This window comes from Triplophysa rosa, linkage group LG2 (assembly GCF_024868665.1).
Source record: "Triplophysa rosa linkage group LG2, Trosa_1v2, whole genome shotgun sequence".
Taxonomy (NCBI): domain Eukaryota; kingdom Metazoa; phylum Chordata; class Actinopteri; order Cypriniformes; family Nemacheilidae; genus Triplophysa; species Triplophysa rosa.
Window position 1 is genome coordinate 18535153 of NC_079891.1, and position 23840 is coordinate 18558992.

General features: G+C 36.1%; 2 protein-coding genes across 5 annotated transcripts; one reads left to right on the forward strand and one right to left on the reverse strand.

Moving 5' to 3' along the window:
- Positions 1-4616: 4616 nt before the first annotated feature.
- On the reverse strand, positions 4617-21084 carry gltpd2b (glycolipid transfer protein domain containing 2b). Of its 4 annotated transcripts, none has more exons than XM_057327377.1 (5): positions 20991-21084; positions 18528-18685; positions 6510-6568; positions 6244-6416; positions 4617-5993 (listed from the first exon to the last, which is right to left on the reverse strand). In XM_057327377.1, exons 2-5 carry the CDS (start codon positions 18556-18558, stop codon positions 5453-5455), a joined length of 804 nt encoding a protein of 267 aa, XP_057183360.1. In that variant the 5' UTR covers positions 18559-18685; positions 20991-21084; the 3' UTR covers positions 4617-5452. The 4 variants fall into 4 exon arrangements, with proteins under 4 accessions (XP_057183360.1, XP_057183367.1, XP_057183369.1 ...); XM_057327384.1 differs by lacking the exon at positions 20991-21084 and adding an exon at positions 20688-20755; XM_057327386.1 differs by lacking the exon at positions 20991-21084 and having other exon boundaries at positions 18528-18882.
- Positions 11923-23828, forward strand: chrne (cholinergic receptor, nicotinic, epsilon). The gene is made up of 12 exons (XM_057327357.1): positions 11923-12629; positions 13358-13491; positions 13782-13826; positions 14218-14327; positions 14408-14563; positions 14658-14761; positions 17455-17655; positions 17811-17925; positions 20785-20899; positions 21010-21217; positions 21333-21466; positions 21543-23828. Exons 1-12 carry the CDS (start codon positions 12563-12565, stop codon positions 21708-21710), a joined length of 1557 nt encoding a protein of 518 aa, XP_057183340.1. The 5' UTR covers positions 11923-12562; the 3' UTR covers positions 21711-23828.
- Positions 23829-23840: the final 12 nt, after the last annotated feature.

Sequence of the window (23840 nt, forward strand, 5' to 3'; positions counted from 1 at the left end):
CTAAATTAAATATTAATTAACATCAGATCACATGTCATTACAATTAACAGTAGTTCCCTAAAAGAAATCCACATTAATAAGATGTATTATTCTAATTGTCTAATAACACACTTTACACTGCTGCCACAGCTTCCAAACAAAAATATAACGAATGCAGATTTTGCTGCATGCAAGCTATGAAATAATGATTATTGTATACAGTATAAACAGCGCCCCCATGCCACCACGTTTCATTCGTGAACTGCACATGTTAGTTTAAATATATTCTTCTGAAAAGCATTATATTTATATTTTGTATCCATTTTTCTTTAGAAAGGTTGATTGCAAATATTATAATTTATTTATATAATAGCCTATAAGAAGTGAGAATGGCTTTATTCATTTGAAATATGCAATATGGAAAATAGGATATATTTTTAAAGAACCTATATTTTTTATGTTATCGATGAAAAGCATATACTGTTAAACCAGGGAATTATTAGGCAGATTTTATGCTTTACAGTGCTTCTGGCTGTGGAGGCCAAGAATGTATAATTGATGGTCGCTTTGTTGCTTGGATCTGATAGTAAACATTGCAATACCAAAGTGTGTGCAACGCTTCACATGTGCTTCAAAACCCTACAAATGACATTGACAATATAAAGACAATTATCATTACATTATGGGCTGTTTTGAAAAAAACTAATCCGTGAGCAGATTATCAAAGTCAATATGCGAGAGCTTTTTGAAACACTAATGGGTCCTGTTAGTTATGTATATGAAGTATATTAAAAAGTATAGTTATGATGTGGTTTGGATTGTGTGAAGCAAGGTGGTTACTGTAGAACAGCAACAGCCTCATTTTAACAGCATGCCCATCAAAACCACAACTGCAGTATACATTCTATTATAGCTCAAAACAATGTGATTCAGACAGTAGTTCAGACACCTTCTGCAAACTGATGTTTGATGAACAATAAAAACCTAAAACTGTTTATTTCATTTAAAACTGTATTATCTTCGTTCTTATTTTAACATGTTATGTGTGTTTAACCTTTGAAAGACAAACACATTTAGGGTGTCCTTCCAAAAGTTTCCTATGTTGTGAGGCAATTTTTGTCACCGAATTGTAGGACAAACACAAATATAAACACACTCATTTTGGATAGAGAAAAATAGCATTAAGGGCTCGGCATAGTCCAGGTGAATTGCGCTTTCGTTCTGCGTTTGGGGGTAAAACGAAGCTCGAAAACGTTGAGAGATGGTATAGTGTTTTCGAACAATCCAACAGCCCTTTGTTTCTAGAGGCGGGGTTTACATGACATTTGCGAATAAAATGACGCGTTATTTCCCACAGACCAGAGCCACTGAGAGAGTAGCTGTGTCTCGTTTCGTAAGGCTGCATCCTTGTGTCCTCCATAAGTATCATCCTCTAAAGGATGCGGTATACGGAGGATTCTCAACTTGGAATTAAACGAGACGTCCTTCGTAGGACATACTGGCAGAAAAGGAAACAGGAAGTACCACGTTGCTATGACAACACGTTGCACTCGCACACCTGTCAAATTAATTTAAATGATTTCTACATGATTTAAGAGGTATACGTTGGTTACTCTCTACCCTAAACAATGCCAAAAGAGTTAAACAAATATACTATTTTTGCCTTACTGTTTCAAAACGTTTAAAAATCACTGAACACTTGTAAACCTATTTACTACATATGCCTGCTAAGATTAAAAAAACGTGACACAAATTGTAAACTGTTAACATTTAAACACCACATATTTGATTTAATGTGCAGCTGTTGCTGTTTATTCAAATAACAGACGTTGGTCGATGCAAAGAATTGTGGGTTATCTCTAGCATGAAGGATACAGCTCATGCATCCTCCGAATTCCTGTCAAAGAAAGTCGCATTTGAAGGGTGCCTCCAGAGAGTCCTACTTGATTTTATGAAATGAGACAGCCTCGATGACGTAGCAGCCTTCGAATGAGACTTCTGGAGGATGCAGCCTTAAGAAATGAACAGTTTTTTCACAGCAATGGAGGCTCTCAATAGTTCCCGGAAGTTACTAACGCATGGAGCTGCGACTAAACAGACCAACTGAGGTAAACTTCGAAGCCATTTAATTAACAAAAAAATGAAAGAAATAAAGCATTTAAAGAGAAAACATAAATTCCTGGAACTATCTGAAGGCTCCATGAATCACGTGACGCTCCAGCGTTTTGGACTTCTGTTCATCCGTTGGCAGAACTCTCTGGCTGCGTCCGAAATCGCAAACGTACGTACTGAATTTGAATAAGTACCTACCTATGGCCGTCAAAACAGTACGTTCTATATAGTATGAGTGGGAGTAGTATGAATACATTTCGGACATACTGCGTCCGCCATGTTTTAAGGTCATGTGACCCATATGCTCTTTGACCTATGACGTATTAACAACAACCTACACGTGAGAGTTGATAAAAACATAATTTAGTCACGAGAAATTAATTTATTGGCACTTACGTTAAAAACGGCTTAAAGTTTTCCGCTATATTTATTTGATTTACTTTTGAAATTTGACCTTTGCTCAGCTCCCGTGGCATCGTGGGATAGAGAAGTGTCCATCCGATCCACACTCACGAATCTCGGCGGAAGTAGTAGACCATCCGGGTATTTCTCGCCTACTGTTTTTTGCATACTGAGGTTTCGAACATACTATTCATAACTCATACTCTATATAGTATGGAAGTAGGCGATTTCGGACGCAGCCTCTCTCTCAATGGCACTGCCACAGACCAGGCGGCGCTACATAACACACCCACCTATTACGTAATGGCCATGAACCAATGGTGGCTCGAGGGTGTTTACCGGCCAACACGAACTTTCCCGGTGAGTTCTTTTTGGTTTGCTGCGGCGAACTAGTGAAACGAATTGTCGTTTGGACCAGATTTTGTAGTATGAAGTATGCCGAGCCCTTTAGGGTACTTGTGTATCTAAAATAGACTTATAAAGAGCAGAGTTAATTAATACCCACACATGTAAATACGTATGTAATTTATATTGTGTGCTTAGTTATGCTTTTATAGATTGTGCTTGTGTACACTAAGGACAGTCATAGTTCTGGCATTGAGTAAATACAAAGCTATTTGTTGGTGCAAAGTCACCATCGTGGCCAATTTTATAAATGCAGATAATTCTGTGGACCTTGATCTATTTGTAGGAAGAGTTCCTGGAATTATTAAACCTGTGATGTAATGATGTTGGGTGACACCTATTGAGGTAAATATATGTTTTGCAGTGTTGGGAGTCAGTGTATGGAAAGAACAAGATCAATTTGTTCATTAAAAAGATAAAGTATCACTAATAAAATTAAATTAGAAGTTAACATGATTTTTTATTCTTCTTCTAATTCTCCATTTAAGGTGATTTACAGTGATTACCAGCTTAACATTTCACAAACAATAAAGCTTGAAATCCCTTTGTGCATACCAAATACAGTAGTCTTTCAATATGAAACGTTTCGATGAGGTTTTGGGGTAGTACAGTATGTGTTACTTTGTTTGGCTAGATTGATGAGGTCCAAAGTTTTAAAAATGCCCTCACAAATATAGGCTATAAAACAGGTTAATAACCGAAAGGCTAATTAAACAAGCCAAATAGAGTTTTGTATTTAATAATGCTAACGGGTTTGTGTGAGAGTTGCTTTAAGAGTAAATATATATATATATATGTCTTAGGAGTAAAACCTTTTTAAAGATCAACTGTATTTATAAAAGAACATCATGAATATACAGTCACTTATATTGAATTTAAAGAACACTTTATTAAGGGCACTTAAAAGACAATTAATGTTTAGCAAAATTTGAACATTTTATAAACATATGTATGAGACGATGCCCCTCTACATCACGCACCCACCTCTTCATGAGAATCAACAGCATGGATGACGAGGATACGCTGCCATATTTGTTCTTTGCTCATTCTGGAGTCCAGCAAAAATGTGTTCAGTATTGGCCTCAGCCGCTGAGTTTCACAGGATTGGGATTAAAATCTTCTCCCTCCGGAGAGAGGAGGAGGTGTTTGAACGGCAAGCCATAAGATTTATATTCATATTATAATAAATATGTTTATTTACATGATCAATGATGAACAGAGTAAATTTGCTCATGAGCTTTAAGGAGGGATTATTGCACATCTATTATCAGTACAATAACTAATGCATTGCATGCTTCACTGGTTTAGGTTAAATATTTTTAAATTGTTGACATGCACATTTTTTATAGTTGTAATGTTCTTTTTTAAAAACTAATTTGTAGTCACTGTCACGATACACTCTAAAAAATAATTCTGTGGGTTTAGTAAATATAAAAAAAAGAAATATGAACTTCTTTTTAAATCATAAACTGATTTTTTAGTCAGATATATAAAACATTGATTAAAAATCTCTAAACTGTACATATATTATTTAATGAAAAAAATAGGTACTTAATTAACAAATTATGTTTTTAATATACACTTAATATTTTCGGTGAATTCTAATATAAATATTTGAGTTAATCAGATTTAATTAATTTTTTTACTTACATTTACTCAATTTAAACAGTATATTTCATTGATTTTACAATTTAAAAATGTACTAAATTTCACGAGTACAAATTGTTTAATATAAAATCACAGCCACATTTTTTAGAGTGTATATGAAAAAATGATTTGGATTTTATTTTTTTAGGGTTTGTGCATCCTTTGCTTGTCTATCTTGCAAAACAGCCATACTGTTAATAGAATGTGTGTTAATATTGTTTTGACCTTTGATTGGTCATTAGAACTTAATGTGTGGACATGGCTTTCCAGAAAACAACTGACATCCACTAAGCAAAGCATGTTTAATAGGTGCAAGACTGTGGAGGTCATTTTACTTTTTTGGTTAGAGGTTCTGTGTCATGAAAATACCTGTTAAGAAACGTATCAAGCCTTCATTTTCAGAACGGGTTTGCATGTTCCTTAGTGTGGAAGTACATGAGATTTAATTCAATATGAAGTAAATAGAGCAGTACCTTACTGTTCTCTAGACAAAGAGGTCTTTATCAAACCAGGAATTTTACTGCTCAAGTATTAGCAATAACATATTTTATCTTTCAGTATGTAAAGTGTAAGTTAAATGTTTTTAGCAGCAAAACAGCAGTCTACCTCTTTTGCTTAGAGATCAGTTCACAGTCTATTCCATTCCAAAACATCTGGTCTTAATAATTCTTGAGGAAAACCATCTTTGAGTACATCAGTAATACCTAAAGAACTGAAATTGCTCAAGGTTGTAGTTTATCCAGCAACTGTCTTCAGTGATGTCTCATATAGGTTCAAAACCTGTATACTGTAGTTTCTTTCCCACTGGTTTAATGTTTAAGTACGCGGCATGGTCCCACTGATGGACCATTGGTGTTTATCAATGGCCAGTTTGGTCCTAATATTTCTTTCATCATCCCTCTCTCCCTCAGGGTAGTTTTAGCATGTCATGTTCATCGAGAGCTACTTCAGTCCTCTCGTACACTTCTCCTATCTCTCTCACCACCCTCTCCAGCACCACAGCTGCTTCCGCCTGCGTGTCCACACACACCAACTGGTAGAAGTAAGGTCTCTCAGGTATAGCGATGAAGGCCAGCTCTGCTGCTCTTCTCACCCACCAGGTATGATATTGGGCCAGCGTAAGCCGGTAAGTCTCTCTGCAGAGGTCGGAAGGGCTTTGTAGGCGCTCTCCTTCCGCACTACCCTTTGCCAGCTCCCGCAGGAAGCTTTGAAGCCACAGAAGAGCACGATGCAAACGCAACAGAGTCCTACAGCCTGAGTCCGTATGTTTCTGAAAGTCCACCAAACCGATCTCCAGCTCCCGCTCAATCATAGACCGAACTGAAGTGTAACCAAATGTGTCACCTGAGACTGTCTCTGCTTTTTGGGCTAGATTACGGATGACGGAAGTCTTTGACTCAATTTCTTGAGATATTAAGCCCACCATTGGTCCCAAAGCTTCCATAAAACTTAAAAAAAAAAAAAACGTCATTTTTGTATACTGTATGACATTTGTACTATTTGTATTACAGGTGTGGTCATAATTTTACACGTTTTGGCTATTCAGCTATTATAATTACGTTCACCTAAAGATAATCATGCATTGACTATATAATTGAAAAGGACTTGTATGGACAGTGTATGGACATACACTGACGAAGGCAAATAGCCGAAACGTGTAAAATATGACCACACCTATAATTTTGGATGCTAACTTACTTGATCAGTTCATCCCAGCTGGCCAGATACGGCTTTAGCAGCACATCATTGCCTGAGACTGGTGCTGCCTGCAGATGAGCCAGCAAATTAGCGACTTGAAACCTCTGACCAGGACAAAGTAACAGTGGAGCCTCACCCTCATCTGAGCTATTACTAATATTCAAAGACAGAACCTGAGAGGAAGACAGTGATAGGAAGTGAGACTACTGTACAGTGAAAATGAGAGTGAAACACTACTCAGGTTTATATTGTTTGACCACTCTCACCTTTTTGTTTGAATTATAAATTTTATAACATGTATTCCACTCTTGTTCCAGACTTCCATCTGTATGAAGAGCAGACAGAAATATAAATATAACAATTATGTGAAAAAGAAAAGCATACACATATGTTCCTGTAACTCAACATGTGTTTCTGTAGCTCAGTTGATAAGAGCATTGCGTTACCAGTGGTCATGATTTCCAACACACATACTGATACAATATAGGGCTTCTATGTCACAAAAGTGCATAAATGTTAAAAACTTGTTTGGTTAAAAACAAGCAAAATCAGTTATTGAGCAAGCATATATAAACAGTGTTTTTCAGTTATTTATAGTAAATTGAGCAGTTGATTTCCCAGAAAAGTTGTAGTTTTCGAAACAGGTTGAAGGATATGTAAAGTAACCTGCAATTTTATGTTTCAGGCAGAGATGGCGACAAAGAGTCAAATGTTACAGACTGCAGCTTTAAACAATTTAAAACCTTTTTAAATAGTTTCACAAAGAGTTTAAAAAGACTTACATGTGTCTATAGTGGTTATATCTCTGATGTTTCATATTAATAACCACATAAAATTAAACAAAAAAATAATAATGATGATCGTTTCATCATTATGTTATAACAGATTTTCTTTGTTTCCATTCATTTATCTTGTCACAACAATCCGTTTTATTTTTACTTGATTTTTGGAGCTCTAGTTTCTTTTTCTTTATACTGTAATATATTGAGACGTTTGAGAAATATTATTATATACAGTATTATATATATATATATATATAATATATATTATTATAGTTTATTAGTGCAGTTAGTAACATTATTTGTAACAGGTCATGCCAAAACTGGATTTTATAAAAAAAGGCAGAAATCTTAATAGATATTTGTTTAAAATCAATGTATTTCTCAGTGATCAACACGTGAGTACGACTTATATTTTGAAATCACAGCCACGCAATAAACCTCAGTATGAATACAGAGAGGCAGAACAAGAGAACAATGGATGCAGTATGTTTAGACTGAAATGTTCATATACTCATGAGCTGAACGATAAGCACAGAAAAAAACATCAAATGACATCAAACAGTCTAACAAACACTGTTGTATTGTACTGACTGTTGACTAAAGTTCCAGGTACATTTAGAAGAGAAGTTCTACTATATGATCTCTCAGTAGAGAAAAAAATCCAATCACAACAGCCCAGAATATTTAATAATAATTTATTATTCCATTTTATGTTTGATATAGATAATCAAATTGATTTGAGAAATTATTCAAGATAAGCAATAATTAAAAAAATAAATGATTGATGAGTAGTGTTTACTCTACTTCCCAGCCGTGGCACAGTAATGATAAAGTACTGAAGTGAACAACACAAAATAAACTTCGAAGGCAATTGCAAAGTTCACCCCCCAAAAAAACTTTAAAGCATGTGTGCCAGATTCTGACTCACTCAAGAGATGTGACATTCAATGTGTTAAAGAAACATAGAAACATATAAATTAAGTCAAACTTACAGAGCCACAAGGAGCCAAGCAAAAAGAGGATGAGTACGATGGCCACACAAGCCCTGCATTTGACTCCCATAATTGAACCTCTATATCCTCCTCGCTAGGACTCCTTAGGTAGCGTCTTACCTTCTCAGTCAACACGCTCCCACTCTCTCTCCTCAACAGACATTATCCTCCACCACTGTGGTCAGAACTCTGTGGTCAGAAACGTCTTTTACATAGAGTGTGTGTCAATTTTTCGAAGGTGTTTCGATCTTCACCCCACCAGAAACTGGCAAGCGAATGCCTGTTCACCACTTTCAGTCTCAACATGTAACTTCCTGTTCTGTTACAGTTCTTTGTATCTGTTCAACAATGTCCATCCGCCTCCTTTTATGCTGTGTTGAATATTTGCCTTTATGTGGTCTACTGCTTTTTGCTGTCTGTGTTTTTCTCGCTTATTTCCTCTCCTGCTCTTTATGTAATGTACAGGCTCCAGTGATGTTGCTCAATCTGTGGGTCCATAGATTAGTCAAGCACAACAAATCACTCCTTATTAGGCAAGCACTATGCACCCTTTAGTTACCTTTACACAGATATACACACGTGTACATACATCACATGTCATAAATACAACCAAAGAAAAAGGAAGAGTATTTAAAACAATGCAAATGTCTCATTCAAATCTGGCATTCAAATGCGTCAAATTCAAATTTTGAATTCAAATGCTCTGGTGTGGCAACTGACGTTGAATTTCTTTACGTTCTCTGGATTTTAGTGCAGCTGACAGACTCATAAAAGAGACTATTATGTTTATGAATTCGGATTGTGTGAAACTATCAAGACCAATGTTCAACACTGACACATCAGTTTGACCTGAAATGTCAGTGAGGACCTTATGAAAGCTGTCATGCCCTCATAAAACCACACCCCTCTAGGTCAAAAGCTGACAATTTCCATGTCCCAGTTTGGCAGAGTATGTATGTATGTAGGCATTAGCCGTTTGTCTTTGTGGTACCATATTTAGACCCAACGGCTGATTTATAGATTTTAATTCGTTTACATGAAAGAAATCAGTCGCTGATCAAAGGCCTTAATCAATACTAACACCCTATCTGGGTGATTGAATTATTTGATCCCTAAAGGTGATATAGTAAGACTCACTTTCCGTTTTTGGGACTAAGAAAACCTGTACTTAATGCAGAATTTTTACTCTTTCTTAACCAAAATCAGTTTATGTTTGGGAAGTTTGTTGAGGAACTAGTGTGTTTTGGCTATAAACCAATAGATCATTAGGCAACTGACACACACATACAATACATACATGCGCACACACACATTTTTTGCACTTTGAACAGATGCATTGAACTGTTTTTTTTCCATGTGTTACTTTATGTGCATTTCTTTCATAAAGACAAAAACAATTGTGTATTAAAATTGTGCATTGTGTCTTTAGGTTCCCTTTGTGTAGCAATGCATTTTATTTGGACAGTTCAATACATTTCATTAGCAATATCGTAGAATATCATCCATCTAATATATATTGATGATTTTCTGCAGGGTAAAGAAAGGACTAGAGCCATTCCCAGAATCCCTGACCATTCCCGGGTCACAGGGTTTGGGTGATGAGTGTTTATCTCAAAGCAGGCAAGACACGTCAAAGGTGTTCAGCTGGGTTCAGGTCTGGGCTTTATGCAGTTCTTCCACAACAGACTGAATGAAACATTTCTTTTTGAACCTTGCTTTGTGCACACAGAGGCATTGTCATGTTGAAATAGAAAGGGCACTACCCAAACTGTTGCTATACAATTAGAAGCACACTATCATTATTATATGCTGTTCAGCTGTTGCATTAGGATTTGCGATCATGGAAATGTCTAAAGTGGTCAAACCTGTTCATTAGAAGGGGGGGGGGGGTGCCAATTCTTTTGTCCATACAGTATAGTGTATTAGGCATCTGTACACCGCTCCAAACTCCCTCTACTGGAAGACATGGAGAAACACGGCTGACTCATTTTAGTATGAATGGATATGATCCTCTTGAACTTTGTTTGGAATTGCTCGGAATTTTTTGCCTCCCCACCATTTACGAAGCAGACCATGTATTTGTATTTGTACAATACATTATGGGTCAGTCTACTTGTCTATTCAGTGGGATTTTATTATAATGTTGTTTTATTATAATACTGTTTACTTAGCATGCATTGACTGTAAAACCCAACCGGTAGTCCTAATAACCATGAGTGACTGGAACCCCACAGGTCAATGGGACAGAAATACAATGAATACAAAACAGTTAAGAAAAGAAAGCGATATCCACGACCTTTTAACACACATTTTAAATGCTCTCAATTCGGCACATGATGTTTCTTCTGATATGCAGTGGCTGGTTACCCACATGAAACATGGTTTAATTTCAGGTTATATTAATAGTACACAAAGAAGTCAGGCATTCACGCTCCAGTAAGCTAACCAACAAGCTTTGCAATCCAGTGACACTTAAGCCCATGTACCATAAACCAAGTGGCTGAGCAATGGATTGACAATCATTCCATGGATATGACTAAAACAGAATGTAATCACAACAAAAACACACCGTTACTGCACCCAAAAAAAAACTTGTGTGATAACCCGTGTCATAATGTATTGAAAATATTTAAACAGTTTGTTATATTGCGTTGCCTAGACTAATCCCTGGTACTTTCCCAAATAATGTTCAGATTGTCTCGTGAAATTATTTCTTTACAGCCAAAAGAGACTTTGACAAAAGCTTTTATTGACTGTGAAAGTGATAAAACCACATGTATTTTTTTTCTCTGATGTTTTTAACAGGTCTAATATTAGCTATCACAGTGTGTGTTAGATCTGATAAAAATGTATAATGTGATACATCAGACAGTTTTGAACATGATCTCACTACTCTGGCAGCCCCCATAACTCACTGGTATGAACCTCCTGGGTACAATAAAACTACCAAATACTTTGTTATTTCTCTTCAAATTGAAATTCTCTTTCTCTCTCTTTCTCACACACACACGCACACACACTCATTTACTAAATAGGGACATTCCATAATATTATTTTACTGTATACAGTTATAAATACTATATACTAGTTTCAGCCTCGGACGTCAAGCCCACGGACTGTTGGCTAAAAACGGCTGATGCAGAATGCACACTTTTCTGGAAATAGCACAAGTCGTCATCTGATTGGTTGAATTTCACAGGATTTCCAGGGGAGGTGCGTGTCCCGTTCTTTAACAGTCCGCCTGGAAACAACACGAAGCTGTCTTATCGAAGAAGTAAGCTGTCATGTTTACATCGGTTGCAATAAGAATTCATCACGCTCAACTTAACGCGTAATTCTTAAGTGTTTCTTAATTCTTAAAAATCTTCGTGAATGTACACTGGTTTGTTAAAGCGGGAACATTTCCACGCCTCTAAACATGACACTGCACAAAACGAAACGTGATTGGTTGCTTTACCTGTCAGTCATATGGCCTCTTGGGCGGGCCTTGGCCAATGAAAGCGGTCAAAGTTCCCAGACCTTTAGTATGAAGGTCTGGCTACGCGAAACTAATACTACACAACTCATACTGTACCTTAACTCTAGCATTTTCAAAATAAAAAATATATATTCTATAGACGTTTCATAGGAAGCACGTTGGGCTGAAGTTAACTTCCAGTCTGTGTTTGGTTATAATATAGCAGTTTATTTTATATTTAATTTATATTGATATTATTATTTTATTGTACATTAATTGTATTCAATTACATTAAAACTTATTAACAGTTATTGATTCTTTGCAGAGTTTGGCCCACATAAAGTTTGTTTATGTTGTTGCCGCTGAAAACGTCTTTGTTTTGTTTGTTAATTTTTTACAAATGAGGACGTCCCCAAAAAGTGTGTTTTTTTCAAGTTTATCAGGTTTTGCTATTTTTATTGGCACACATTACACACATCCGTCCACATCTCTTGCATGTACCCTGTTCCAGGGGTAGTACACAGCAGGGCATACTGTCCAGACACACACTGGTTATTTATACCCTTGTGCAGGGGATAAAGCAACACAGCGGTCCCTCAGCCGGCCCCTACACCTGTTAACATTGCTTAGCATTTCCTTAGACTGAAACACCATCCCTTGAAGGAGAACAACACTATTAAAACCCGTTATGAGCAGCTTTATCAACATATTATGATACTCCTATGAAAGCATTGCTGTCGATATATTCTCAAACCAGTTAAGCAGTTAGAGGAAAGATTTGAACTGGAGTCTCCTGTCACCATGTTATGACGTTATTTAAAGTACCCGAGGTCAATAACAGAAAAAGTAGAGAACTGCCCCCCATGATCTGCATCATTGTCACATATTAGTGGCATTTAACGATATTGGTGAATGATATTGAATGTGACTTTAAGAGCAGCGCTGTAACTCGAGCCTCGTGCAGTGACAGCTGTATAGGAGCGAGGCAGAGAGAGACAGCTCCACACTGACTTGTCCAAAATAACGTGTCTATCTCTTTGTTAGCTACTTTTAAGACAGTCATTGGTGACAGATTGCCGACCACGGTGATGGCGGCACGGTTCGGCAGGACGTGTATAGTGGCGTTTGCGCTTGTCGCCTGCACTTTATTACAAGGTACGTGTTCTTGTGTACCTCAAATTTAGAGTCTTACCAATAAATGTGGACTAGTATTACTGAATGTGACACACTTGATACTGCACTTGCTATAAGAAAATGAACCATTACTATTTTATTACAGTGAAAGTTTTTTTTGGGCAGATTGATTACAATTTGTATTACCATAGTTTTATGACAAATATGGTGAAATTATGCTTACTGTGATTTACTACAATGGTAATTTTGTGGTTACTATAGTTTTAGCACAAATCATTTGTTATGCTATGGTTACTGTTGTAAAAACATGGTTAAGTTTTTTACCACACTATAAATATTGTACTGTGTACGAGCATCATAGTGCTGAGTCAGTGTAGTTTTGAATAGATGAGATGTCTTTGTGATTGATTGATTAACATATCAAAATTCACATTCTTTGCAACCTGCAATGTAATTGGTACAGTTTATTAACAAGAGAAAATATATGAAGGTAAAGTTTTGAACTGCTGATGGAATTATTAAACATGTTGTACAAAATTAAGAAACTGTACAGTAAAATAGTAACAGAGCACTTTCGCATACTTTCACATAATGCACAGCATTAGTGTTCTGTTGACTTTTGCACCATGTTTCACATAGGTCAACATTTGTATTTTATCTTAAATTTATATTTGGACAAAGTAATCCATCTTTGAGTAGGGTTAAAAAACAATCTTCACTCTTCTGTCTTCAATACTTTCACTTTGCAGTCAATGGAAATGAGGAGTCGCAGCTAATTGCAGATAAGTTTAAAAACTACAAAAAAAATATTCGACCAGCAAGACACCCGGAAGAAAAAGTGAAGGTTCAAGTCAAGCTTACCCTCACCAATCTTATTTCTTTGGTAACTCATTTTATCTTTCTGCACATTTCTGCAACATTTATACAGTATGTACGTTATTATTAATGCATTTCAGACTATGTTGGCGTAAACACCTGTACATGGAAACAGAAATTAGTAACACAATGTCTTGTAACAATCTAGTATGGACATAATTATGTTGTTACTTATTGACTTAGGTGCAGTGAAGATGAATGGCAATTCATTTAAAAATAGTCAGTGATTTATTTTATGAGTATGATGTACAAAGGAATAGTTATAGACCATTTTGGAAATGTTTTCTCCCTAAACAGAATGAGAAAGAGGAAACTCTTACTACAAATGTCTGGATTGAGATTGTGAGTATGCAATCTAATGTAATGCAACCTCCTATGTTGTTTAAGACAGTTAATGCTCTGAGTTACCCAAGTGTTCAAGACCTTTAAAACTCTTTAATTAAAATCATTAAAAAGTCTGACAATATTTAGGTATTCAAATCGGAAGTGTCTTTTAGCTATTTCTCTTTTCCCCTGCATCATATCGCCATACATTGTTGAATAATTTTCTATCTCATTCTATGTCTCCGTTATAATCTAAAATGCATAACTATTTTTGAAATATACCTTGTTAAATTCTGTTTTAATAGATAATGAACCATCTGTCTTACTGCTTACTGTTTATAGTTTACAGCTTTTTCTGTTCTATCTCCTTCACTTTTTTCTCTCCTTCACGTTTCTGATACATAATCAGCAATGGTCAGATTATCGACTTGCGTGGAATACATCGGAGTATCACGGTATTGACCTGATCCGTGTGCCATACAACACTGTCTGGCTGCCAGATATAGTATTAGAAAATAAGTGAGTCACAGTTTTGCTATTACTTGCTTACTGTTGCTTCAAAAAATGTTTAAACACATTTTTTCCCACTGTCTTCACAGCATAGATGGCAAGTTTGATGTGGCATACTATGCTAATGTGCTGATTTCGAATGATGGCTCCATGTACTGGCTTCCCCCTGCCATCTACCGCAGTACCTGCGCTATTGAGATCACCTACTTCCCTTTTGACTGGCAAAACTGCACTCTAGTATTCAGGTTGGCACAGAGTTGTGTTTTAACGTTAATTTTGGTTATGTCATTTAGTGCTTATTTATAAATGACAAAAACTTGTTGGTTTTTACATATGTAGGTCTCAGACATACAGTGCCAATGAAATTGTTATGATATTGGCAGAAGATGCAGAAACAGGGAAGCCTATTGAGTGGGTGGACATTGACCCTGAGGCCTTCACAGGTGAAATGCGCACACACTTCACTATTTATTCTTCACACAGCAGGCTAAAGTAGTGAAGATTAATCGCTGATTTAAAATGAATAAATTCTGCTGTTATCTACTACATTTTGTTCTTAACCCAACAAAAAGTAATATAGGTTGGTAACAACGTGAACGTACGATAATAATGACATGGCAGAAAATACAAAAATCTCTCTGTGGCAATCGTCACATATGGAAGCCCGTTTCCGCCACGTGATAAAAAAAATCAGGCTCTAAAAAGTCATAATTATGAGATAAAAAGTCAAAATTATGAGATAAAAAGTCAAAATTATGAGATAAAAAATCGAAATTATGAGATAAAAAGTCATAATTATGAGATAAAAAGTCAAAATTATGAGATAAAAAGTCAAAATTATGAGATAAAAAAATCGAAATTATGAGATAAAAAGTCATAATTATGAGATAAAAAATCAAAATTATGAGATAAAAAGTCATCATTATGAGATAAAAAAATCATAATTATGAGATAAAAAGTCAAAATTATGAGATAAAAAGTCAAAATTATGAGATAAAAAGTCAAAATTATGAGATTGAAAATCATAATTATGAGATTAAAAAAACGAAATTATGAGATTGAAAATCGTAATTATGATTTAACATGCGCAGTGCAGGCAAGACACTGCACGCTTGCGACATCCGTTGCTTAATACGGTGTAAATATAAATAACTGTACATTTTTTATTTTATTTAATTAGGCTGAAACAAGCAACCTGATTCATTTGTTTTGAACTGATCCGAAGTCCCATTTTAGAAGCCTCATCAAACAGAAAAATTACTAAAATACTACAAATTGACAGGCCACATTTTAGAATTATAGTACTCATCATAACTTTATCTAGGAATTATGTTTAAAAGCATCCAGAATAAATCAAAACTATATGCAGGACTAAAGAATATATGTAGCATATTCAAAGTAGCCACCCTTTCCAAAATTGTACTCTTGGCATGATCGAGCAGCTTCTTGAAATTTCACCTTGTAGGAAGATTTTTCAATAGTATTGGCAGAAATTTCATCTATTCATTTCTTGGCTGCTTTTTTTATTTGGTCCTCAATTTTTGTCGTCTAATAAAATAAATTAATATGTTGCCACGATTATATTTTTGTCTACTAAAGTCATTTCAAACATTTAAACATACATCTTCAGATTAAAAGATTTTAAGACCATGAGAAACATTTCAGTCAAACATTCAAGTGTTTAAGAACTTTTAAACAGCAGTGAATTGTTTTCCCTCCAAAATCATACATCAAAAATTATGCATTTAAGAGATGGCTTCACAAATCTATGATATTACTACTACTGTATGTTTCACAATAGAAACCTCTCTGGGTTTTTACTGGTAGTTTGTTGGCTTCAGCAGGCATGTTATCTGGTAGATAGGAACCAGTGAAATACTTTTCAGTAGCTCATAGATCTTTTGTTGAAAGGATTCCATATACATTGTACATTGAATGTGGCCCAAAACACACAATATTTTGTAATTGTTTGGCTGTGGAGTCCTTCAGGTTCCTGGGCTCCACCATCTCAAAGGACCTGAAGTGGGAGACCCACATAGGGCCCAACAAAGGTTGTTCTGTGTGCTTTAATCCCTGTCAGGTTTGCCTCGGCTACTCAGTTGATCACAAGTGGACAAGAACGGATAGTCCAGATTGCTGAAAAGATCATTGGTGCTTTCTTTCCCACTCTTGTAAAGTGCAATCATTACAGACTTGATACACCCTGGACACAACATCTTTGAACTGTTGCCCTCTGGCCGGTGCTTCAGAAGGAGTACTAGAGCATCTGGACATATTGCTTTTAATAAATTTGAATATTCGCAAATTTCCAATCTATTTTACATACAGTATATTACTTCTGTACAACTGTCTATTTACAGTTGTATTTTATTTATATTTTTATATATTTTGTACTCTGTTTTATTATTATGTGTCTGCTGATGCATTTGGATGTCTGCACTGGAAGCTTAAAAAAAATACTGAAAACTGAAAACAAATAACTAAAATATATATATAACCAATCGCAATTGGTTTGTAAAACCACTGAGTTGCATTTACACCATTCTAACCAGCGGATGTCACCAGCGTGCGGTGTCCTGGCTGCACTGCGCATGTGCACGTTAAGTCATAATTTTGACTTTTTATCTCATAATTTTGACTTTTTATCTCATAATTATGACTTTTTATCTCATAATTTTGACTTTTTATCTCATAATTTTGACTTTTTATCTCATAATTTTGACTTTTTAGAGCCTGATTTTTTTTATCACGTGGCGGAATGGGCTTCCATAGTCACAGAACGCTCTGCTAGTTCAGCTTGCATTGCCAAGCGGCATGTTCTTCTATTGCGATGCCTATTGAAGGGTAGTCGCGCTACAGCGCCCCACAGGTCAAACCACGTTATTGCGGGTCCTTAAAATACATCATGTGAAATCAAACGACTACTCGACAACAAAATTATTTGTCGACTAATCGTTGCAGCCGTAGTCAGTAATAGACTGAAACACATTCAAGACTTCATAAAGATTTTGTGAAATTCCCACTGAATAAATTGTTCATCAGATACACGGTAACAATAATATTGTCCAAGAAGCATTTTGCATGATTGCACATTCTGTATCTGTCCTTGAATGCTTCAATCATGTGTTCTCCACAGAGAATGGGGAGTGGGCAATCAAGCATCGCCCTGCCCGTAAACTGACAAACCCACGCTATTCTCCAGATGATCTGGAGTACCAGGAAGTGTATTTCAATCTCATCATTCAGAGGAAACCACTCTTCTACATCATCAACATCATCTTGCCCTGCTCTCTCATCTCCTCGCTGGTGGTTCTGGCCTACTTTCTCCCTGCTAAAGGTGTTTGTTTGTTTGTTTGTTTGTGCATGAAGTTTTTCTTCAAGTATTGTTACACCTCTGTGTTGTTTTTATTTAATTTATTTTTTGCATTCCGTCTTTCTCTGTACACAACATCTTTGTGTGTGTCTCCATCTATCGTCCTATCTTTGTTTCAGCTGGAGGGCAGAAGCTGACCGTGTCCATTTCGGTACTGTTGGCTCAGACTGTGTTTCTCATCCTGATTGGTCAGAAAATTCCAGAAACTTCACTTTCTGTGCCTCTCATTGGCAAGTGAGTGTCAGAGTGTGTTCTTAACTGTTTTTTCTTAAGGACCTGGATTTTTTATTGGACATCAACCCAATATGGCACCAAAACATACAAAAGTTTAAAACATCATAAAATGTCTTTTAAAGGCACAATATGTAATAATTTTGTAAAAATATTTTATGAAATATCCAAAAACCACTTTCACAGTGTGATATATTTCATGCAGTTGTGTACTTGCATTATCCCAAATGTTCCCAAGAATGTGCAAATCCAGAGAAATTCCTATTTTAAATAAAGGATCGTCCCTTGTCTCCCTTGTAATTGTCACATATCAGTGACTTAATATCCGCACTATCCTCAGTTTCCGGTTGTATAAACTACGGCAACACGCAAATGCGGAAGTGGCGGTTATAAAGCATCTGGGACGCAGCTGTTGTTTGTTTATGGACAAAAGTAGGAATAAAACAAGGATTAATATCGGCATGGTGTTTTCGAAATGGAGAGCATTATGCTCAAGTCAAATATCAGTGATGGGCTAACGTAGCATTATATTCCACGTTTCTTGCAGCTAATTCATTAAGATTACATAAAATAATGTTATCAAACATAATAAATTCATTCATTACCTCGTCTGTGAACATGATGTGCGATCTCCATACGCCTCTGGATGGTGAAAACGACATCTCACATCATTCCACTCTCCTGCATAATGTCATTAAGCTTCGCCTTTGTTGTTGTTGTTTTGAAAGTGCACCATCTAGCGGTCCAAATTTACATATGGTGCCTTTAAATCAAACACATAAATGTATTATTATTACTGTATAGACGGTTTCAATGTGACAACATAAACAAACTTTACTGTGAATGCGCGCATTCGTGGACTGACCTTAACTTCCGGTACACATTCACAAACAACAGAGGGCCTGTAAATTATTTCAGCTAACAAGCAAAAGAAACCAAAAGAAGAACCGTTAGCGGGCGATCACATAGAATGCACTTTTCAAGTTCGAAAAAGCGAGGCGCGCCGCGCTGCTCTTTTGGCTGACTCTTTGAAATGAGCAGCGCGCAGCGGTTTTTTTATGTTGCTACCGAAACAGCTGTCCCGTCAGTCAAGGATTATAGTGCAAGTGCTATAGTTGCTGTTAACTGTCATATTATCAGAAACTTTAAAAAGGTACAAGCAGAGGGCGCTTGCTCTGACCTTGCTCGGTTAACCTGCGTCAGAAAAGGAAAAGGAGCTGCACTGCTTTCTAATGCGGTACGCGTGCGGCATTCTGAAAAGTTGAACTATTTTCATCTCGATGCGGTGCCGGTGCGCCTAGAAAAACGGGAGCGCCACACCGCATGCGCATCGTGACCACGTCGCTCCCTATTTGCGCACGCATATGCCGCGTGTCTACATTTAAAATAACGAACTTGCATGCGCAAAAGACCCAAATGTAAATCGCCCCTTACTCGGCTAAACTCATCTCTCCAATATTTCGAAATTTAGACTGCGATACCAAGCTCAACTGTTACATGTCAATGTACTGTACCGTTTCTTTACAGTTGAGACCAAACTAAAGGACCCATTCATCAAATTGTTTATTTAAAATTGAACATACAACAAAATTCAACAAATCGTTTAATACAATTATTATACAATAAAATAATATTATAAATGAATATTAACATAAATTAAATAAAATATAAATAGTTTTATTGCACTAGCCAAGCACAGACCGGAAGTTAACTGCAGTCCCGGCGCGCGTTCAATTAAACGGCCTATGGCTGTGTCTCATTTCGTAAGGCTGCGTCCTCCAGAGGTCTCATTCGAAGGCTGCTACGTCATCGAGGCTGTCTCGTTTCATAAAATCAGGAAGGACTCTCCGGAGGCACCCTTCAAATGAGACCTTCTTTGACAGGAATTCGGAGGACACATGAGCTGTATCCTCTGTTATTTGAATAAACTGCAACAGCTGCACATTCAATCAAATAGGTGGTGTTTAAATGTTAACAGTTTACAATTTGTGCCACGTTTTTTAATCTTAGCAGGCATATGTAGTAAATAGGTTTACAAGTGTTTAGTGATTTTTAAACGTTTTGAAACAGTAAGGCAAAAATTGTATATTTGTTTAACTCTTTTGGCATTGTTTAGGGTAGAAAGTAACCAAATTTTTACCTCTTAAATCATGTAGAAATCATTTAAATTAATTTGTGCGAGTACAACGTGTTGTCATAGCAAAGTGCTACTTACTGTTTCCTTTGCTGCCAGTATGTCCTACGAAGGACGTCTCGTTTAATTCTAAGTTGAGAATCCTCCGTATACAGCATCCTTCAGAGGATGATACCTCTGGAGGACACAAGGACGCAGCCTTACGAAACGAGACACAACTTATGTTGAATGGACTGTAAAAGTTGACCTCTCTGTCACAAGTGTTGCAGTCATGAAACGGTAACAGTACATAAAAATGCAAAAAAAAATTTACAGTTTTGTTGATAAAAGAAATCATTAACTTTTTATAGCAAGGTTATAATTAAGATTATAATTATATCACTACAAAGATAAAATGTTTGGGATAAAATCATAGCCTACGTTGTACTTTTCTACTACTAAGCCTATGCATTAAATATGTTTTCTAGGTCAACGTGACACAAAACAGTGACATCTTTTAACACAACGAAGGGTAAAAAGTGTACATTTAGTGAATGCATAAACAGAAAGATTTCAAAGTTAATAAGCTTATTTATTTAATTTTCTAAGCATTAGGGATTTTATTATTATTTGCAGTTAATTACTAACTTACCGTTTACCCAGCTGTCCAAGTTTTCCCTTGTTCACCTTAAATCCAACTTTCAGTCTTTCTAATTCAACTAATTTCACATTTTCTTGCTCTGTTTCAGATATTTAATTTTCGTCATGTGTACGACCACACTGATTGTCACCAACTGCATCATCGTCCTCAACTTCTCCCTCCGCAGTCCCAGTACACACAAGATGTCACACACCATCAAACATGTGCGCATGTGGAGCTTTTACTAAATATTACAACCTCAAAATTCTACAGAAACTACGTTGTATATTAACATGATTCCTACTTTTACCTTACCTCCCTCGTCCACCATTAGATTTTTCTTGAGGTGGTCCCTCGTTTTCTCGGCATGGCCTCATTTCTGGAAGAGGAAGGGTCAGGAGGTGGGCCGTATGAAATGAGAGAGAGGAGACGCAGTTCGTTTGGACTGATGCAGAGGGCCGAAGAATACGTACTGAAACAGCCACGCAGTGAGATGATGTTTGACAAACAGAGAGAGAGACACGGACTCATGCGCACAATCGGTAACAAACTCATAATACATCCAGCAGTTGAAGGACGCAAATTGCAGTTCGCAACTATTTTACTTCTGTCATGTGATGTATATCCTGTTTTGTGCATGTGTCTGTCTCCCTCTAGTGGATGAAATTGATATAAGCAGTACGGCGAACCTCTACAAGAGTCTGGCTAAAACAGCTCCAGAGATAAAAGAATGTGTAGATGCCTGCAACTTCATTGCTGAATCCACAAAGCAGCAGAATGACATTGGATCTGTAAGTGTGTGTGCGCTTTGTTCGTGCGTTTATTTATATGCAGGAGTCTCATCTGTTTTCTCTCTTTGTTTCTCAGGAGATGGAGAGTTGGGTGCTGATTGGTAAGGTGATTGATAAAGTTTGTTTCTGGGCAGCCATCCTGCTATTCTCCGTTGGCACAGTGGCCATTTTCCTCATGGGTCACTTTAACCAGGCACCTGAGTACCCCTTTGCTTGGGAGAACAAGAAGTATGTTCCTGAGTAAAGATGACTCTGTTCTACAGATAGAAAGGTGGACTAGAAAGACAATGCGTGGTCTGCTTACCTGTTGCATAGGATCATTAGCAAGACAGGAGATTTGCAGTTGGAGATGCTCAAGATTTAAACAGACTTGATATGGAATTGTGTCTTATATTTGATATAAGATACTTTAGGTTTCTATGGATTGTTACCTACAGTAAAATGTTTGTACTCTCATCCCATGTTGTGAATGCACTTGTTTTTTAAGAATAAATATACACTAGGGGAATTTGAGAAGTGCTCATTTTGCCTAAAAACAATACATTACATTTGTGAAAGGTAAAGTAAATAGTAAACAGTAAATATAATTAAAAAGTGGCTATCCAGCTCCATGCAGTGGAATGCTGCTAACCCATGTTGCCATCTCTACATCTCTTACAGTATTTATTACTGTTAACAGTTTTTGTTACGTTAGTTACTTGCTATATGATTTCCTTTACTTAAAGTCCTGTTTTACACACTGTAAAAAATATTTGTTGTTTTTTGTGGGTTCAACTTGTTTGCCTTAAAATTTTGAGTTAATTCAATTTAAAAATATTTGTTAACTCAATGAATTTCTCATTGAGTTGATTCAACTCTTTGAGTTGACTAATATTTTTACGTTGAACTTTTAAGTTTTAACTTATTTTCTTAAGTTGATACTACAATTGTTTTACACGGAGTGCGGTTTCTAATATGTGACCCTGGATCACAAAACCAGTCTTAAGTAGCACGGGAACATTTTTAGTAAAAGACAAAAATAAATTGTGTGGGTCAAAATTATCGATTTTTCTTTTATGCCAAAAGTCATTCGGATATTAAGTAAAGATCATGGTCCATGAAGATATTTTGTAAATTTCCAACCTTAAATATATAAAAACTTTATTTTTGTGAGTGGATGGTCTGCCACAGTGCCCCTGATTAACAACTTCAAAGGCAATTTTCTCAATATTTTGATTTTTTTGCACTCTCAGATTCCTGAGTTTTAAACGGTTGTATCTCAGCCAGATATTGTCCTATTTTAACAACTCATATATCTATAATTTATTCATCTTTCAGATTATGTAAAAATCTCAATTTCAAAAAATTGACCCATAAGACTGGTTTTGTTGTCCAGGGTCACATATTTGGATTACAGGTAATAGTATTTTTTAATACTGTACATGCATGTCAGTTTGTGTTTGTTCTTTTGTTGATTTGTTTAATTTAACTGCTTTGCGTTTGATATTTGCTATACACTTCTATTTGCCACACTGCAATTCACACTGTCTTAAGATATGCAGAGCTAACACACAGGAAACAAGAACTACTTACGTCTGTTTGTAAGGACTCAATTTAAACACGTATTAAGCATTATGTTGTTATAGTTGGCACCGTATATGCACTAAAAACCTTTGAGATTAAAGTAACTGACATAAAGACTGGATTCATATTGAGCTCTGCATGTTACCAATTGTACCTTAACATTAATTTTAACATTAACATTAGCCTTTAATGTGCTAAAACCAATTTTATGTGCTGAAAACAATTGTTCATGTTAGTCTCTAAAGTAATCTAACGCTATTTCAGTGGTACCAATGAAAGAGGATGTACATACTGTATACAGTGTATACAAGTATACACAGCTCAGAGGTGTTTAGGAAGAGGGTAGCAATTTATTTTTAGAGTTTTTAGAGTAAACAAATAGTATAAGTTGTTGGGTATTGAAATACAGTCTGGATGTATAAAATCTGCTTAAAGCCGTAGATAATCTAATGTTTACAAGTTAAAGTGGGTTGCATTTGTATATAGTGCACAGTGTTGCTCTGCTTATATGTGAAAGGTACTGTTCAAACAAACTTGGTAATATTTTTATAAACCCATTGACTACATTTTCTGTACTGGCCTATATCTCAAAGTATTAATTCTATGCAAATTGCAAAGCTTCCACATGTTCTCTGATGTGAAAATAAGAGGCAGTCTGTATACAAACTTGAGTGCATCTGATCATTTTGTAACAATAAGAAGCTGTTGAAGTAATAAATGTTGTTGCGTCTCATGTATGGGTAGCACGGTAAAAATTTGGAACTTGTAGCCTTAACTTGCTTGCGAGAGAAAGAGTGAACAAATACACATT

Coding starts and splice junctions, on each gene's coding strand:
- gltpd2b (XM_057327369.1), bottom strand. CDS start 8,087: ATGGGAGTCAAATGCAGGGCTTGTGTGGCCATCGTACTCATCCTCTTT. Junction 6,569..8,017: donor GCTTGGCTCCTTGTGGCTCT/GTAAGTTTGACT, acceptor CTCTTCATACAG/ATGGAAGTCTGGAACAAGAG. Junction 6,417..6,509: donor TTTATAATTCAAACAAAAAG/GTGAGAGTGGTC, acceptor TCTTCCTCTCAG/GTTCTGTCTTTGAATATTAG.
- chrne (XM_057327357.1), top strand. CDS start 12,563: ATGGCGGCACGGTTCGGCAGGACGTGTATAGTGGCGTTTGCGCTTGTC. Junction 13,827..14,217: donor CAAATGTCTGGATTGAGATT/GTGAGTATGCAA, acceptor ATACATAATCAG/CAATGGTCAGATTATCGACT. Junction 14,328..14,407: donor GATATAGTATTAGAAAATAA/GTGAGTCACAGT, acceptor CTGTCTTCACAG/CATAGATGGCAAGTTTGATG.